At 40.9% G+C, this 18,691-nt stretch overlaps 1 protein-coding gene across 1 annotated transcript; it reads right to left on the bottom strand.

Moving 5' to 3' along the window:
- Positions 1 to 4,144: 4,144 nt before the first annotated feature.
- casc3 (casc3 exon junction complex subunit) lies at positions 4,145 to 18,679 on the bottom strand. The gene is made up of 13 exons (XM_036589771.1): positions 18,494 to 18,679; positions 17,424 to 17,448; positions 17,244 to 17,299; positions 15,546 to 15,740; positions 15,161 to 15,309; positions 14,773 to 14,949; positions 11,567 to 12,393; positions 9,561 to 9,622; positions 9,281 to 9,389; positions 9,011 to 9,118; positions 7,889 to 8,094; positions 7,613 to 7,735; positions 4,145 to 6,412 (listed from the first exon to the last, which is right to left on the bottom strand). The coding sequence occupies exons 1-13, from the start codon at positions 18,677 to 18,679 to the stop codon at positions 6,374 to 6,376; spliced, it is 2,262 nt and encodes a 753-aa protein (XP_036445664.1). The 3' UTR covers positions 4,145 to 6,373.
- Between the last annotated feature and the right edge of the window lie 12 nt (positions 18,680 to 18,691).

The following is an 18,691-nucleotide window of genomic DNA, read 5'->3' as shown; positions in this document are numbered from 1 at the left end:
AGTAATCTGAGCCCATGTGGTTGTATCACTTGTAGATGAATGACGGTTATTGACACAGTGCTGTCTGAGGGATCAGAGAGCACAGTTATTCAGCTTAGGCTTGCGCCCTTTCCCTTTACACAATGAAATTCCTTTAGATTCCTCCAGCTATCCAAATCCCATTCTATCGTTCTTTGAGGAACATTGTTTTTAAACATTTCAATAATTTTCTTTTGCATTTGTTGGCAAAGTGTGTGCTGCTTTTGTCCCAAATCATGACTACAAACACTTGTTGGCATCACATGTTTCAAATCACATCATTATTTAATCATTTTACCTCATTACTAGCCCTAAACTGCCCTCGTCCCAACTGCTTTTGAAATGTGCTGCAGGCCTGAACGGCAGGAATGGATGTATATTTACAAATGAAAAAAAAAATAGAAATCTACTCAGCAAACAGTGACTAGGCTTTTGCTGTTCTACATTTCACTCTAAAGTTTACCTGGATTTTGTGCTCAAATTGTGGGTTTATTCTTGGGATGTATCGAAATGGGAATTCTGGGTCAATGTCAATATCCAATATTTTTTATGTATATTTCTGTCAGTGCTGATACACAACCATTTATAAAATACAAAAACTGGATCTGCATGTTCCTGAATTACCATAAGAGAGAAATACAATATTTATTTCTGTTGCAAATGTAGTAAAATTAATTATTCTAAACACAGATATTTTAGCATAATAACCCAGTGTCACCTAAACATTCTGCTCTTCCAGAGTACAACAGATATGTCACCAACCATCAGTTTAAGATATCAGTCAAATTTAAACATCTATCCAATGCCAATAACTGTTTTTAACGCAATCATCTGCTGATACTGATACAAATTTGTTATTGTGCATCCCTAGTTTAACCTGCTCCCTAGATCTAATGAGTTAATAATAACAAAGACAACAGATATCTCATCAGTGCTAATTAGGACCAGAAAGAGAACTGAGCTCCCTTTATACTTCGCTTAACGCTACATTGTGAACACAAAAAGCACAGAGGTCAGTTGCAGCTGATTATAGTTCCACTTTAACAAAACTGAGTTTGGTTCAGTAGCTAGCTAAATAAGCTGTATGTGGAAAGAACTCTAAAACATATAGCAAGTACATGCTACATACTAGTTTACTATTAGTTGCGTACTTAACGTTGTTCACATGCAGTGCTAGCGGAATACAAGCTAACGCTAATGCTAACTTAGCGCTTTGTTAGCTGATTTAGCTAGCCACTACCAGACGAAGACAGATTAAAAGCCTATTTATCACTCATCATCTGACATTTTTTTCTCGCTATCACACCACTCTATCCCAAACACTCCATTAAACAAAGCAAAATAACAGTGAGTACTATAAATGCCGATCTACCTCATTATGAAATAATGCTAGGATAGCTGGCTTGACTAAAAAGAGATGGAGTAAACTAGGCCACAATAAACTGACATACAGTGAACTGAAGTTGATTCCCAAAATGACGTCATTATGATATAATTACATCATTACAAGTCTGTTAAAAACATTAAATTGTCCTATTATATTTTAAAAACAACAACATAAATAAACAGTTTTCCTTACCTGTAGCAGTCGCGCTAATCCGCTGAGTGACCGTTGAATTGAGAGTAAGATTGTGCGCGCGAGGGCAGCAGCTACTGACATGGAGAATTTGGCGCTGATTAAACCAGGTAAGTTAAAGGGGAGTTCCACCGATTTTTCAAAATTTATGTATCATACAGTGGCTGAGATATAAACAAACTCATTCGAAGTGATGTGAAATGGTTCGTTTGTAGAGAAACTTACTGACTCTGATTCCCTTACAGTGGTGGTGATTGGAATCAAGGGTCCCAATGTATACAACATAAATATAGATATTTACTATCCAAAACTTCCAGTGAACCTACACGTGTATTTTTACGAGTAGTTTTTTATATGTCATGTCAATGATGGTAAAATAGTCATAAGTCTAAAAAAAATATATAGTCACCAAATAGTAATAAAACTAAAAAACCTTTCCTTTGGGGACTATTTTGCCTTAGAACATCCTTCGTGTATCCCTCCACCATTAATGGATTAAAATAAATGTTAAAAAAAAAAAATTAGGCCAAAACTTTATGGCAAAACTGCTGCAAAACAGTGACTCAGACATCAGGCAGCATATTAATTTCATGTAGTAACTTTCTGTGATGAAGCGTTTAGAGGCATTAAACTCTCCAGATGTCTGGTTCTTATCGCCACCACTGTGAACAATTATGAGTTGGTAAGTTTCTCTAGGGCATTTCACACCGAACCATTCTCAATGATTTCGCTGACCATTTAATTATGCAGAAACTTTGAAAAATCGGTGGCGGTACCCTTTAACCAACACAACGATAAAATCCTGTTAACTCCTGTTAACTGAATCCTTGCCAAGACAGGGTAACCTGCTCAGTTTAGTGACGAGGAATGACCGTCTGAACACATTTTTTCTTCTCAATGGTCCCAGTTCAGTTTCAGAGAGGTTTCTGCTAGTTTGGAGCATTTTTTCCCCCCAAACTACAAAACTACTACTTATGAAAAAGCCATCTGCACAGTCTTGGCTTCTATTTGCAAGTAGAAGAATAAAGTGTTGAAACAAAGCCCAGCTGTCTCTCACACTTCCACTTGAAATTAAGAAGCAAACTGTGTTCCGTTGTTTCTTTACACTGTCCCTGTATTATCTGAGAATTAAAGATTATTAAGATTGATTAAGTGCAGCAAAAGTTTGGAATAAGCAGGAGGTTATAAATCAGAGGGATCAGCGCCTCCAAGTGGCCAAATCTACCATTTCCGCAGTTATACCAAAACTCTGCATAACAAGTACACACATGTGTAAAACAGCTGCATTTACGCACACTTTATTCCCAGCAATAAAAACAATGAATCAAAACAGTCCTGCCTTGCAAAACTATACGCAGCTTAAATCGTGGAAAATCAATACACCAAACCCATACAGATTAATTGCATTATTTGCATTAATATTTTTGATCATAAGTGAGTTGATATTAAGGCATCATTCTAGCCGAAAACTAAGTTTAAATGTTATTTGTTAAGCAGTGTTCTGTTGTGCATCTCAAAATTTTCTTATTTTTTATTTCAGTTGCTTTGCATGCTAGTTTTGTGATTGCTGTCAATGTTCTCGCACTACAATGCCCAGCATGCACTATGCAAATACACAATACATGCAACAATTAGGAATCCCAGTAAATGCTGTTTGCCTTGACAGTTACTAGAGAAAAGATATTGCTATAAGGTATTTGGCTTCCTCGCAGTAATGTTAGGTATCTAGTTTCCTTCTGCACTCACCAACTAATTGGGGAGAAAAAAGGAAAAGAAATTACAATAAATAAATAAAAATAATCCACCCTGAAGCTAAGTTTTTGCTCCCACCTTTAGGACACATCACCATAAGGCGGTATTCCTAGTCTTTAAACCAAAAAATCTTACACTGCAGACGACTGCAGAATGCAAGTAGGCGTGTTTACAAGAGATGTATCAATGGTGAAATTTTTCATTTGGGCCGGAGTGGCCCTTTAAGCCGAAATGAAACGCCATGAGCCAAACAAATTCAAACTCGCAGCAGTAGCAGAGTCGCAGCTGTAAGGGCCCTGCCTGTCCCTCTTTAATGGCTCAGCAGAGCTCCACTGTAATGGAGCGCTGTGGGCGGAACACTCTGGCTCTCCTGCCTGGCTGAGATGGCAGCAGCAGAAGGCTGCTCGCTCTGCGCTCCTGGCAAAGTCAGCACTGGCATGTGACGAGGGAACCAGAGAGTCACTGACAAATCCACAATCAGCCTGGTGGTTTATTGTTCTGGGTTTCCGTTCTGGCGTCCCCAGCTAAAGTTCAGATAGGAAACCGATCAGCTTCTTTAAAGACGAGAAACCCAACAAGATGCACTGTTGACGTTACTCATCATGGGAAAAAAATGCAGCCATCTGCACCACGTTGGCTTCCACATACCAATCAGGATAACAGAGCGTTTTAACAAAACCTAGACGTCTCGCACGTTCAATGCTCGCAGTGCCAGTGTTGGTTGAAGTGACCCTCTCTCTGCCCATCACACAGCGTCTGTCCAACTGCACCCTCCACCCAAGAAAACACACAAAGAAATTACACTTGGGTCTTGTTTAATAGTTCTCTTGACAAAATTGCTTCACAAAACAAACAGAAGAAACAAAAATGAAACACTTTAATATATTCAAACACCTATGAAACGTACGAGCCCCTCACAGTGTTGGCAGGTCTAGTCAATCAGAACAGATATGTCAACCAATTCAACTTTTTAAGGCATATATAAAGTAACATCCTCGAATCATCACTTTCTTATGAGCCACATTTAAACAACACTGAGAGCGCACAGGAGAGGATTTCAGTTATACTGGCAGGTCATCAGGAACGAATAAATGGAACCATTTAAAAGGATGCATCCATAACAGACCCCAGCGGGGTATAAGGTAACAGCCTCTCAGCCCCAGGTGCCCATCTAAAATTGCTTTCACAAAGAAATGTATCCATGTTCTCATGCATGCCTGTACAGTGCCTCTAAAAGGAGAAAAAGAATAAAAACTCTTGCATTCAGCATATCTAAAAATAAGTAGACAAACAATTTGTAATTGCAAGTTAATTCATTCAGTTAATCCATTAGAAATTAACAAAAAAAAACAAAAAAAACAAAAACAAACAAACAAAAAAAAACACAGGGCTAGGTTTCCCTGCCGACTTTGTTCATGGTGACAGTTTTCCACTGATGACTACAAGTTTCAACTATTACTGCTCTTTAAACCACAGGCTTCAATATACATTTATTCTATATACACTTACATTAGGAAGCTATCATCAAGCAGTAGCACTGTCAAGTACATCAGTTTTCAGGCAAGGTTAACGGTTCTTTTCTGGTATTACAGTATTTATTTCAACACAGTACAATGTCAAAAATACAAAGAGATTTCATAGGGTGCGGTGTAGATGTGGGGAAGAGTGAGGAATTCACCCTTCGCTACACAAAAAGTCTAGCACCATAAGGGTTGGTTTACACAACTCCTACTGGTTGAGCACTCTTGAAAACCTGTTGTGGTGGGGCAAAGAAAAAACAAAAAACAAAACAAAAAACAAAACCACCACAACCAGAACACTGGTATCAAAGATTTAAAAACATGTGACCAATATCTGTTTGAGACCCTCCCAGTTTATTTGAACAGTCTATGATCCAAATCATTATGAATGTCATTGTGCTCCATTCGACCCTTGAACAGGTGTAATACAAACTCCTGCGTTAATATGCCTCGAGCTTTTTAATCTATGGCTCTGTTTACACAGCTGGGAAGCCAAATTTTTACTTTTTTGGTCAATCAATTTGTCTATTGATGAAGATTATACAGTTACACAAAGCTCGAGGCCCCCTGCTTTCTCCATCTGGCACGGAAACCACACTATTAGCTGACAGAGTGAAATGTATTGCCTTATTTCATCGACTAACACAAAGAGAGAGGGAGGAGGAAAAAAAAGCTAAAGTAAATGCATAGATTGGCAGGCCAACTGCTTTCTAATGCTGAATGTGAATGCAAAATTGAAGGCGCTACATGCAAGAATTGTTTTATTTTTCTTTAAATTGCAACTACTTATTTGTAGGATTTAAAAAACATAGTAATGTTACTGTAGCTGACTGTACTTCTAAGTAGGCATTCCAAAAGCCTCTGTTCTGCCGTCATGTTTCATTCAGTCAAATGCAACAAATGTGGTAGTGTTGTTAAATTCCACCAAAGTAGGATCATGCAGATTCAAGCTTTCTTTTATAACAAGTATGTACTGCATGACTGGTACACATTTAATCTTACACGTAGCTCCTTTAACATATATGACTAACCTAAAAGATTGTACATAGTATTAACTATTCTCTGCCTTTCTGACCTGAAAAAGGTAGGTTTTATTAGTATGATATTTGAAGACAGTTACAACAAAGGTTAACAGCTGCAAAAACCTCCCGTCATGTCAGGCTGATGGTTACAAGGCATTCTACAGTATGTTTCCATCAAGGGCCGAGATATGCCTTTTTGAAAGAGAAAGTGATGGCAGCACACAGCAATTGGCTGAGAGGCAAAAACACCGCAGGTCAAAAGAACTGATATGACCAAGAAATGACTTGCAAACAGGACCTTGCATGAGGGTTAATGTGGACAAGGCTGACCAAATGAGAAATCAAACAATAAGGAATAAAAACAAACAAAACAAACAAAAAAGGAAAACACTAAAGATAAAAAGCAAGAATGCAAATTCTATTTATCCACAAGTGGTGCTGGTCCTGGAAGGCAGCGATGCAGCCTCCGCTTCTGTCAGCGGCAGCTAGGAGCGAATCTCCTCACTGGGCTTTCTGCTCTGGTCCTGCAGCACAGCAAAGGAAGCAAAAAGTTAATGAGACAACCTCTAAAAACCATTCTTCACAATATATACAGTTTAGAATCTTTAGCTGTTTAAGAATACTCTAAAATACAAATCTTTTCTGCTTTCATCAGTAAAAACCCTTTTATTTAATCAAACTTGCATTCTAATTGATTTTATTATTATTATTTTAATATTTATTTTTTCTTATAAACTGTTGTCACAAACAGCATTGCGCAGGTTTCAAATATTAATTGGCATTTCCAAAGTGGTATTTCTATACTCATTCTCAAAAGTCACCCTTAAAGACAACAATATTCAACAGTAACATTTTGTAACTGACCATAATGTAAAGCATCCTGTAGGTAGAAATATGTTAAGTGTATACCAGTGATGGTGCAAATGAACTGAAATCATCTGTGCTGTAAGGAAAGCATGTGGTCTTCCTAACTGTACTGGGATAAGGATCACAATGCTTACATTTTTAAAAACTCCTCAAACTTGTTTTGATTGCCTTAATAAGCTCCAATTCCCATGAGTTTACAGAGGCTATTGAAGGTTGTTCATAGGATATTTATCACTCCTGAGAAATTCCAAAAACCTGACCCATCTAGATCAGATCTATGCACTAAATGTCAATAACACAAGGGCATGTCCTTTCACTGTGTATGGACTTGTTCATATATTAGGGAAGGATATGTTAAAAAATGAAACATTTCACATATCTGCACTATTTAACCGGACTGCGTCCAGGCCCCCAGTCAAAGATCAGTGGTGCAAAATGATTTATAATAATCCTTCCAACTGAAAAGCTCGCCTAGAATACAAAAAGATTAAGATGCTTTACAAAATATGGGACACGTTCTTGGATTACACAAAGCCTACTGTCAACAGTCAGTGAACCACAATAAGTGTTGAGCGAGGCTGCTTCTTTGTTCATAGTGTAATTTAGAATTCTGTAATTTTTTTTTTTGCCACAATAAACAAGACTTATCATCTGATAATTTTAAGTGCCCCGACATATTTCTTAGGCACCTTCTTTTGCTGAATAGCACTAATTATTCAGGCTAGTCCTAATAAAAAAGAATAAAAGGAGGAAGAAGAAGAGGAAGAGGAGGGAAAAGAAGAAATAGAAGAAAAAGAGGAAGAGAAGGAAGAAGAAGAAGAAGAAGAATTTAGAATTTTTTGGTTTTCAAGCAATACCTCTGGTGGGGGAGGTTTGACGGTGACTGGCTGGGAGGTGCGTCGCGGGGGTGAGGGTTTGGGCTGGGCCTGCTGCTGTACCGTGTCAAAATATGTCACACCACCATATACCTGTGACTGCGCCTTAAGAAAATGAACAGAGAGGTTCAGGATGTGTGTGAATACACTGTGCGAGTTATTATCCCACACAAGACTCATATTTAAAAGGATGCCAGACAAGTTTACTCTTAAACTGACAAACTCTGAGATGTTTAACAGTGTCAAAGAAATCGTCACCTGTGGATTGGGGTACATGGGGGGTAGTGTAGCTCCAGCAGGATAGGGGTAGTTGGTGTTGCTGAAAGTCATGACTCCAGGTGGGGGGTAGAAGGGTGGAGGCAGCAGCTGCTGAGGGGGAGGTTGCCCAGGTGACATAGAAACAGGCGGGGCAGCGTAGAGTGCAGGATTAGGCATAGGCCCTCCTGACTGGTGTGGATGCAAGCCTGAAAGACAAAACTTTTTCCATTAAATGATGCCAATTATTTGTGAAATATAATTGGTACAAGTACAAAGTATTCACGTTCATGTGCAGGTAGCAGCTGTTAGAACCTACTGCACTTGCGCCACGTTAGTAAACGGTCTGAACAAATGCAGTACATGCAGCAAGGGGAAAAAAATAATCTGCTTTTGACCATAAGCCAACCACAGCTTTTGTGAAGCACTGATTTAAGTGTTGATGGAAATGCCAAATGTGGAACATACTTTAGACTGGATGGAGTACAAAACTTCAAATTAAAGACAGAGCAGTCACTGCATGAGTCAAGTACATTTATTGAAGCCTGCAAGCAATGTGGATGGCTTTTTTTTTAACTGCTCTCTTTTCGAACAGTCTTTTCAGCGCATTTGATTTTGCCATCTAGTCCTTCAACATTTACTTTCTGATCTCAGGACCACTGCCATATTACTATTGGCATATTGGATATTTTGTTTTGATGTACTATTCTGAATAAGACTATACACTTTTCAAGCCAGTCTTTAAACATTACCTTACAATTTAATAATTACAATAGTTTAAAAGATATTTATAATACACTCTCTCACTATTTTCAAAGACCATGTAGGACTAAGGATTCATAGGAACCCTGTAAGCTTCTGCAGCACACAATACAATTGGTCTGAAAAAACTGGAGGGACTGAGGACACCAGCAGTTCCCAAATCTGGTCCTGGCAGCTCCCTGCTCTGCAGCTTTTAGTTTTTCCCCCGTTTGAACATGCCCACTTCCACTCAGAATAAGCTTGTTAGTTTGCTGATTAGTTGGATCAGGTGTATTAGAGCAGTGCAGGTTACTCCAAGATCGGAGTTGGGAACCACTGTACTAAGCAGAGATAAGACACCCAAAGAAACGGCCACTGTCTCACCTGGGTGTGCGGGATGGGGAAGGTGCATCTCTGGCTGAACCAGCAGACCCTGTGGTGGCATGGCAGCAGGGCTGTCACCATGTGTGTAGATTGGTCCCTGGAATGGCACTGCAAGCCAAAAGAATATTAATATCAACAAAAGACACTTAACATGCTACACAAGTAAGAGTTAAATAAAATAACTGCAGGACTACCATCACCAACAGATGAAAGTTTTGAAAGAAAAAACCCACAGTGCCCTCTAAAGGCTGCCTGTGGGAATGCACTCACTGTGTTCATAATAATGGCCCTCCATCACCCCTATATGCAGGGGTGCAGGCTCAGGCACTGGCCTCTGCCGCTGGGAGGAATACCGCTTAGCCCGGCCACCACCAACACCCTGCCAGACATAGATCAGTATTCGTAAAGGTCAACACAAGTTTTTCCTGGTATTCCTCTAACATTCCAGATGCTTCTGATGTAGTGTGGTCCAACATGCTTAACAGAATTGTTTATGGTAGCTGGACATGTGATCCCTGTAAAAGGGTTTGTCCAGTGGCTAGGAACTCACCATGTCCTCAATGTTGCCATACTGAGGAGGACCACCTGCCATATGCATAGAGCTAGGGATGCCTAGTAGGGAAAAATAAGACCAGAAATGCAGATTACACAAATATACTCATTCCACAACATGTCACACTCCAGTACTTGTGGGGCACAGCACTGCAGATTTCAGCATTCTGCCTCATTAAACACACCTGATTCAACTCATTAGCTAATAAGCAAGGTCTCTGTGAGCTGAATTCAGAACGTTAGACGAGGTGCTTGCAGAGTTGTTGACTAGAATAAACGCTGTTTGATATTCCAGTTATAAGATACACTCTACTGCCTTTGAATTTCAACTGGGAGTAACTTAACCTACATCAACTAGATCGACTTCGGCATCTCATGGCCTAAGCTATCCTGGGACAAGCAAGCCCAAGGAATTTGCAGCGAAAGTATTTAAATTATGGATAATTGCAGTTATTCAAATATACAAACATCTGAACTAATCGTAGTATTTCAATAAGGCGTCCGTAATTAGGAAGAAAATCTAAAAAAAATAATATATAATGTATGGTTTAAATGAACTGACATATCATACAACACAGAAAAGGAAATATCAGAACACAAACAATTAATTGTCTCTCACGTTGAGCTAAATGGTGACCTAAGTCAGGGTTACTCAACCTGTGGGCCGGGGACCACCAGTGGGTTGTGAAGCACCCTCTAGCGGTATGTGGGCCTGTGCTCAGGGGGAGGCAGCAGTTCGTAGTGGGCCAGTAGGGACAAATAAATGAAAACATCACAGTTGCAGGCTAATTAAACATCATCAGTTTCAGACAACGCAGCCACTGGGGTACAGTGCACACAGTTAGCCAGAGATAGAGAGGTTTCTCAGTGCGCTTTAGTTTGCTCTGTTTTGACATATGTCAACACTCCACCCGTATTTGGGTCTGAATCAAACAAGTGAACCGGTCCGTTAAAATGCGCAGGTGTCTGTCTGCTTCTAAACGAACGCTGTTCAGTTCACTGCTGGTGGGACACATTTTATGATGAAATGCTTCTGCCAGCATGTCAGCGCTGTATACGGTCAGTATAATCTGCCCGTTTTAATGTCTGACTCTTTACACATTATTGCTCTAATATCGTTTCTGCAGCTTGAGCTGCAGCTGATAAAAACAAAAGACGAGTCTTAATATAATAGCAGAGACCTGCATTTGATTTTTGGCTGTGCATCAGCAACCTGAGTAGTTAAACTTAAATTGATAACATAATCACAAAGATGTCACGTAAGGTTTATTATTATTGTTAACTGTGGTGACGATAATCCAAAGGCCCAGTGAGTGGAGTGTGATTTATTTCAAATGAGGCCCTAAAACCCTCAAAACTAAAGAGACTCCAGACCAAACAGTTACTTCTGTGGGAAAGCCGCAAGAGTATTTCCAAAATCAGTCTACATCTACCTTTTTAAATTTTTCCGCCTTTTTTAACACCTCTGCAAACATATTTTTGTTTATATATGTTTAACATAACTGCAAATCTTAGTTTCTGTGATCAAGTTTCTGTGATCAAAGTGCAATGGACAGTCTGATCTTTTCCAGGCCCTAATTCGGAGGTTTTCAGTGTGAGCAATTAAGTTGATTTTAGTTTTTCTGTGGGTCGCTAGGCTTTATAGTCATACCGAGGTGGGCCTTGGGGTGGAAAAGGTTGAGAGCCCCTGACCTAAGCGACACTATATTTAAAACATTTAAAACAAAAAGTTGACAAACTTGAACATTGTGTATGGGGTGCAACTCTTATCGTTCTGCAAATCCCATGAATCTAAAACAAAGATCACTTAATCAACCAATTGATACCCTCTTATGCTAACTGCACACAAGAAATGAATATTAAACAATAATCTGATCTTTTCAATCTTAAATAGAAATGTCAAATAAATAAATACATAAATAAATAAATGGGAAAAACTACAGGAGTCAAAGAAATAATACTTAATTAGACAGAACTAAATTAGAGCCAAGAGTATGAGCCTACCCCTCATTTCAGGCGGCAGGTAAGAGGGTGGGCTTTGGGCCCAGTTTTGCCCAGCCATGCTGAGACGTGCCAGGTCCTGATCCAGTCCTGTCAGGCCACTCTGTGTGCTCGTGTCCCCCTGCCAGGATTCGCTCTTGACAGCTGCAGGGGTGGGCTGCAGTGACGGTGTCGAGTCCTCCAGAGATGCTTGCTTGCTGAGGTCTGAGGGCTTTGCCCGGGTCCTGCGTGCAAGGGAGTATGATTTCTTCTCCACAGGCCTTTCTGGAGGAGGTGAAGACTCTCTTATTGGCCCCGTCCCGCCTGCTGGTTCAGCTGCCAGATTGGATTCCTGTCGCCGTGGTGACTGAGTCGTCTCTCTCTCAGTCTTGTAGTGGTGTGCAGTGTAGGTGGTGGTCACAGCAGGAATCTCACCCTCCTCTTCGTCTTCACTTCGTACGTCCTCTACCACCACAGCAGGGCTGCGCTCGGCAGGGGGCCCATGAGAGCCCTTGCCTCTCAGCCTGGGTGCCCGCTCACCCTCAAGAGGCTGGGGACGAGCGCTGCGAGGCGGGGGCCCCTCAAAGGGGGCCTTTCCATGTCCTCTGCCGTCAGAGCGGTGGGACGATGCTGGGCCTCTGCCTCCCTGGAAGTTGCGCACAGGCGGCTGGGAGGAGGGCCTAGCCTGAGGCCGGGGGGCTGCAGGGGGAGCAGAGGGAGGGCCAGAGTGGAGGGTCACTGTGGTTGGGGGAGTACTGCGCATGCCAGGTGCTGCACCCTGCCATGAGGTGCGTGTGGGCTTCTCACTGTCTCTGTAACGTTTGGGGTCTTGGTTTAATGACCCAGTGTGCCTAGAAAAGGGACAGTGCAAATACACAAGACATAACGTATCTTTTTCAGGACGTAGCTCACATTTTTAACATAAACACACTACAAAAATAAGAGCGATTACAACTGATTGAAATGATTTGAGGTCACAGAAATTCCATGTGCAAATACTTCTGGAAAAATTTTAACAGCTGTAGATTAAGTGCACACGTGCACTAAATCAGTGGCTCACAACCTTGGTCCTGGAATACTCATGCCCTGCATATATTTAATGCTTTCCCTGCTCCAACACACCTAATCCAACTGATCAGCTACTTAACAGGTCCTTTCTGAGATCAAGTGGGTGTTGTCAAACCAATGTTGGGGGGTTTAAAGCACAAAACACTTGTGCTTTAAACTAATGAACAAAAATGCAGCACTTTTGATTTTCTTTGGCTGTCTAAAGTGAACGCAGTGTGTCATTATCATCACTGGCTTGGGAATTCACAGCAAACAGTTAACTTGGCTGCATAAAATCAAAGTTTTCTGTAATGTTTACATGCTCCCAGTTGTACATTTGAGACAGGACAGTAATGTTACATATCGGCCTGATTTTAGCCACAACAAGGCTAATGTTGGCTTCCTATTTGCCAGCTTCTTGTTCAATTTTTTTCTGTGCCACCTTAAAACGGTACAGCAATTACAGTCTAGCACCTCAGCGTTACAATAATGACTGCCGGACCATTTAAGGTGGAACTGGAAAAACCAAGAAGCTGGCGAATAAGAAGCTGACTTTAGCTTTGTCAGAGAACACAAGTACATGCTTCTTCTAGTGTCTCCACACTAAAGAAACTCACTTTCCACAGGACATGATGTCGGTAAAAACGCTTTGTCAATTCACATGGGATTAATAGTACCTGGGGTCATTTTCAAGGCTTGTTAAATGGCGCCAGAACCTTTACTGATGTGGAAGTGTGCAAAGTAAAAACGACTGAATGTCTGCACATTCTGACAGGATGACTGTAACTGAGAAATGGCGGTAAAAACTGAACTGAAACGTCTAATGAGTTTCACAACATATCAATGTAACATGATATTGATAGTCTACATGACAAATAACATAGTATACATACAAAAACAAATCATATTTTTAAAGAAAATTATTAAGACTTTAAGAATATTTTAGAACATTATGCATCTCTTAGTGTTTGTTTTAATGTCCTTCATGAGTTTTTTTACCCTCAGGAATCTAGCCTCGTTTGTAGAATTAAGACTTCAGACAATCTACAATTTCAGAAAAAAATTCCCACTTACACAGAAAATTAGCAAAGTAACTAACTAGCTAACATTAGGTGCATCTTGCGCAGTGCTTCCCGAACTTTTTACAGTCTTGTACCCTTTTCACACATTAAACGTCCTGCTGTGCTTCCCCTCTTGCACCTTATATAAACATACTCGCATAGGTATCTTCATATTTTTATTCCATATTCTCCATCTCCAACTTTTTTCCTTTTTCGTTTTAAAAAAATCTTATGTAAAGGTACAAATATGTCCCCTTTGCCTAGAAAAGGAAACGTAGTGTACCTTTAAAACTCATTTATGGTACACAATTAAGCCTTAAGACCATTGCTGTATTTTTGAGAGTATGTTTACTTACTTATACAGTACTTTTTTTCCGACGTTGTCCAACAACGTCTTTGTTAATGTTTACCTTAAAACGAACAATACTTAACAACAACAACAACAACAACAACAACAAACAATTTTAGGTGTACGCTTCTGTATTACAGTATTATAGGTGTGGGTTAGTCTGGAGTTCATTCGTTATTGGGGAAGTAGCTGTACAGCCAGCTGTTTAAATGAAAAAAAAAAAAAAAGATTATTAAATGTTAGAATTTTTTGACAAACCACCAAAGTCATTCCACATACCTCTAGGGGTACGCGTACCACAGTTTGGGAATCACTGATCTAGCTGATATAGCTAAAGACAGAGAAATTTTTTCTATGTATTTTTTTAGTGATGCAATTCCTAACGGAGGCTGTGGCTTCCTAAATGTGCATTTATACTTCTAGTTTGGATCAAAAACAAAAATGATATATTGTTTCACTCTGTTTTGCTTGATGTTCACACTAACATATTTCACATCTTACCAAAAGATGTAAACAGTCACATTTTGCCATTTTGGGTCTGACTTAAGTTCATTCTACAAACAAAACCAAACAAACTACCCCAGAGTTTGTTCTAAAGAGAACGGAGACCGACTCACTCAGAGTCTCTTATATGGTGCACATCAGAATTTGAACGGCAGTATTCTTACGTCCTCAAAATGAACCACATTAACAGAGCAATCGGCAAGCCTGAAAACACCTTAAGACAGCTTTGCAGTAAAGCAGATAAGAGAATGGGGTCTTGCTGATCTCACCTGGGTTTTCGGGACCTGTATGGTCTGCCTTCGCTGGGCCCGGTGCCGTTGCGAATGTCATAACCATACACAGCAATCAGCTCCTCACGCGATTTAGGTGCCTGTTCCTCCTCCCGGAACTTATCGTGCTCCCAGCGTCCCTCATCTTTCCACAACTTCCTGTGTCTGCCTTTTGGTCTGGAAATGAAGTAACAAGTAATAAGCAGAGCAATAAGAAGAAATACAGAGGAAGGAAAAACAAGAGAGTAAGAATCCAAAGATGTTTCCTTAGATTTTTTTTTTCACCTCTTGCAATACCATCAAAAATAAAATCACTAATTTCCACTGGGCAGCACTGCAGCTCTTAAACCTGTTGACACTTCCAAGCATCTTCTCCCAGCATTCTCACCTCTCTTCATCCTGGGCCTGGCCTCTCACGTCATGCTCAAAGAACAGTCCCTTGCGGGGGATGTAGGCTGGATTCTTCCGGTCCTCATCATCATCCAGCTTCTGACCTGCTTTACCTGCTGACTTATTCTCAGGATCATCTGTACTCTCCTGCAAAAGGTGTCACACTTATTACATAAGCTTTACCCAAAACAAACTACAGTCTTCAAAAATAACCAGCTAGGAAAAGACAGCACCTGGTGTCTATGCAAGACAAGACACCTTTCACCAAAACACAATGGCAACAGTAACATCCATGCAGAAAAGCAGAGATTATAGAGATTACACTTATTTCTATGGAGTACAAAACCATAAGAAATGCCATTTCTTGTTATTCCATCACATACCTGGCCATCTCCACTCTGTCTCTCTCCTGCCAGGTTGCCTTTTTCCTCAGCTTTTACTTCTTTTATCCTTCCCTCCTCTTCTTCCTCTCCCAACTCCTCTGCAGGAGCTTCCACTGCAGCTTTCTGTTCTGCAGCAGGGCGTGCAGCCTCTTCATCACTGAAGTGTTCTCCCTCCTCCTCCTCATCTTCTCCTCCCTGAGATAAAACAAGGTTAAAGGGATGACCACCAGACATCACTTTCTTCACGTGAGTTTGGCTGTTCGATTAATCCAAGCCATTTACATTCAGCCAGAGTTACATAACATTCTCTATAATTAGTCAATTTTGTGGTGTGGTTCTATTCAAGCAAGACACCAGCTACACAAATTAAGGAAAAGAAAGGGGCTTGACTAATCTGTCTATTGTTTGGTGCTGAGAAAATACAACAGGTCAACATGTCTTGTTTCTAAGCTTTCTTAAAGCATTACACTTCAAATAATCTGGCTCCCATTTGTGACTAAGATTAGTCTGTGCCCATGAATAAATACGGTCACATGTGCCATCAGCTTTGTATAAAACATATCAACCCGTATTGTCACCCTGATCAATAACAGCATTTTAAATCAATACAAGGCTGTTTTCTACTGTAAATACTGGTGCTACCAATTACTTCAAATATCTGTGCAGGCAAAACTGACGAAAAGATGGAAGCAAAAAGGCAAACAGTTCTTCATCTAAAGTGAGACTATAAACTGCGAGTGCAGGACTGGGGTTCATTTAGCCAGACAGTGGAGAAGATTGAGGAAACAGGGTTGCTAGGACACCCAGCAAAACGGCCGCATTGGAAAAAGAGGCTGTTTAGATTTAACTCAGCACATGGAGAACTGCAGCACACAATGTACAGGCCTTCTGCTCTCAAGCACCCACATAAACCAGCATGATTCATAAGTCATAATTTTAGCTGGGATTATCAAGAAAAACACTGACACATGACAGTGAAATTAAACATCAAAACCATCTTTCAACAGAGGACCAACAGACGAATCTCTCTAATAATAATTTTGATACACAACAGTCAAACACATTACAAATTGCTCATCATGAAGGCACAGTCAGCTGCAGATCAAGCCAATGCACAATGAAACTGAACAAATCTGGTTCTTCTGCCACAAAGCAATACAAAGAAAAGATACAGATATCAGGACATCTTAATAGCCAGATAGAGATCATATCCATCAAAATACCGAACCACACACAAAACACAATCAAAGCAAAGTCAACATCACTAAACAACCTGTAACCTATACAGCACAAGGGCTTTAACAATGCATTGCAACACTATGATATTGCGCTAGAATATCAGACATTACAACGCATCGCTGAGAATGAACATTCTACTAACTGCATTGTTTGAGCACCAAAGTTTGCAAACAACCAAGAATAGCATGTTCATTAGTAAGTTATGCAACAACAAGCACACAGTAATCATTTTGATCATTCAAACTGTGTTCAAAATAGAAGTATAATATGAAATTGTGAACCCAGTGTCAAGTATCTAATTGAATCTTGACCCAAGTGTGTCATTTCTCCCCTACATAACACCAATAAACCTTAAATACCCAACACCCAAAGGCACAACATCAGTCCTGTACTCAAGCCCTGTATGGGGACAGATTTCCTCACCAGCCCTCCAAGTCTGGTGTTGCCATGGTGACTCACCTCAGAGTGTGAGCCATTCTCCTCCGGATCGGCACTGTCGTAGTCCGAAAGGACAGCTGCAAGAAAAATTAACCAGAATAAGCTATTCGAATACACCACACAGACTTTAATGACTGATTTAAGCACATCATTGATGCCAGCACTTCAAAACAAAAAGCAAAAAGTGGAGAAAAACCTCACCTTCACCCACACCATCTTCACTTTCCTACAAGAGAATGAAAAGAGTTAAAGTGAGACTCTTGGTTAACTGCAAATCATAGTTTCTGTACTGTTTTTTCCCATAGCACTGGAACCTATAACTGCTTTATCTACAGCACTTGACTGAACTACTTGAAACTTTACATTCTTTATAATAAAAAAATAAAAGCAATGTCAACAACAATAATCCACATAAAACAAACTCTACCAAGGAATATGTGTACAAGAGGGTGAGCTCTGGCAAACGGCATGATCAAGAGCATGAAGCAAAACGAATCCACATCGGAGGACGTGCCAAAATGAAAGTAAAATAAGAGCAGTAAAGAAAATACGAACATAAACTGAGATGTGTTCAGCTACGTCCCCAGACACACCAGCTCTACACTCATGGCTCATAGGTCGACAGATAATTAAGTGTCAGACACTTTTTTGTAGGCAGGTAACAGACAATCCAGTGCAGAGACAGAGCACACTTTCACAACCTGACTTTAATCAGGAAAATGCGTCAGTCGTTAATCTCTAAATACCTCGCTTAACGGCAACTCTAGAAGCTCTAAAGTGGCTGAGTGTAGACATTAAAAAGTACTAGGTAGGCAAATGTGTTCAAGTGACACGCCGGGCTTTATTGAAGCTACGCCACATTACAGCTCTCTGACTCAGATGAGGTCCGTACTAAATGTGAACGTAGGCAAAAGTAACGGTTAGGACTATAAAATCGACAGTACACTACAGTTCTCTGACTCAGCGTATCTTCTCCATTTCTGCTGCCCACCAACAGCCTGTGTAACCGGTTAACGGTCAGCAGACAACCAGGCTGCTGCATCTCTGCTCGGGCATCATCGGGGAGGCTCTGCTGGGTTGAGGGTGCGTTCTCGTGACTCATGTACACAAAAAAACCGTGAAAAAGACAACCAGTACTATCTAACCACCCCAACCAGTTGGTCCGTTGGTTAATAACCCCAAACCCGTTTCACCCGCCAGATAAGCCGCCGCCGGACACTCGGCCCGGTCCTCCCGCCGCCGGAGCCCCGCTGGCCGCCCGAGACACTCACACACTCGGACTCCACGTCGCTTTTGGAGCCACCGCGAACCGCCGGAGCCTCGACAGGCTCGGAGAGCCTCGCCCGGGGCTTTCCGCCTGGGGACGCGGAGCCAGCGCTGTCGGAGCCCGAAGCCTCCTCCTCCTCCTCTTCGCTGTCCTGAGAAGCGCGCCTCCTTCGTCGTCGCCGGTCCGCCATCTTAACTCACAA

The sequence above is a fragment of the Colossoma macropomum genome, unplaced genomic scaffold (assembly GCF_904425465.1).
Source record: "Colossoma macropomum unplaced genomic scaffold, Colossoma_macropomum, whole genome shotgun sequence".
Classification (NCBI taxonomy): Eukaryota; Metazoa; Chordata; class Actinopteri; order Characiformes; family Serrasalmidae; genus Colossoma; species Colossoma macropomum.
Note: the sequence above shows the minus strand (reverse complement) of the source record. Positions and strands in the feature narration are given on the sequence as shown.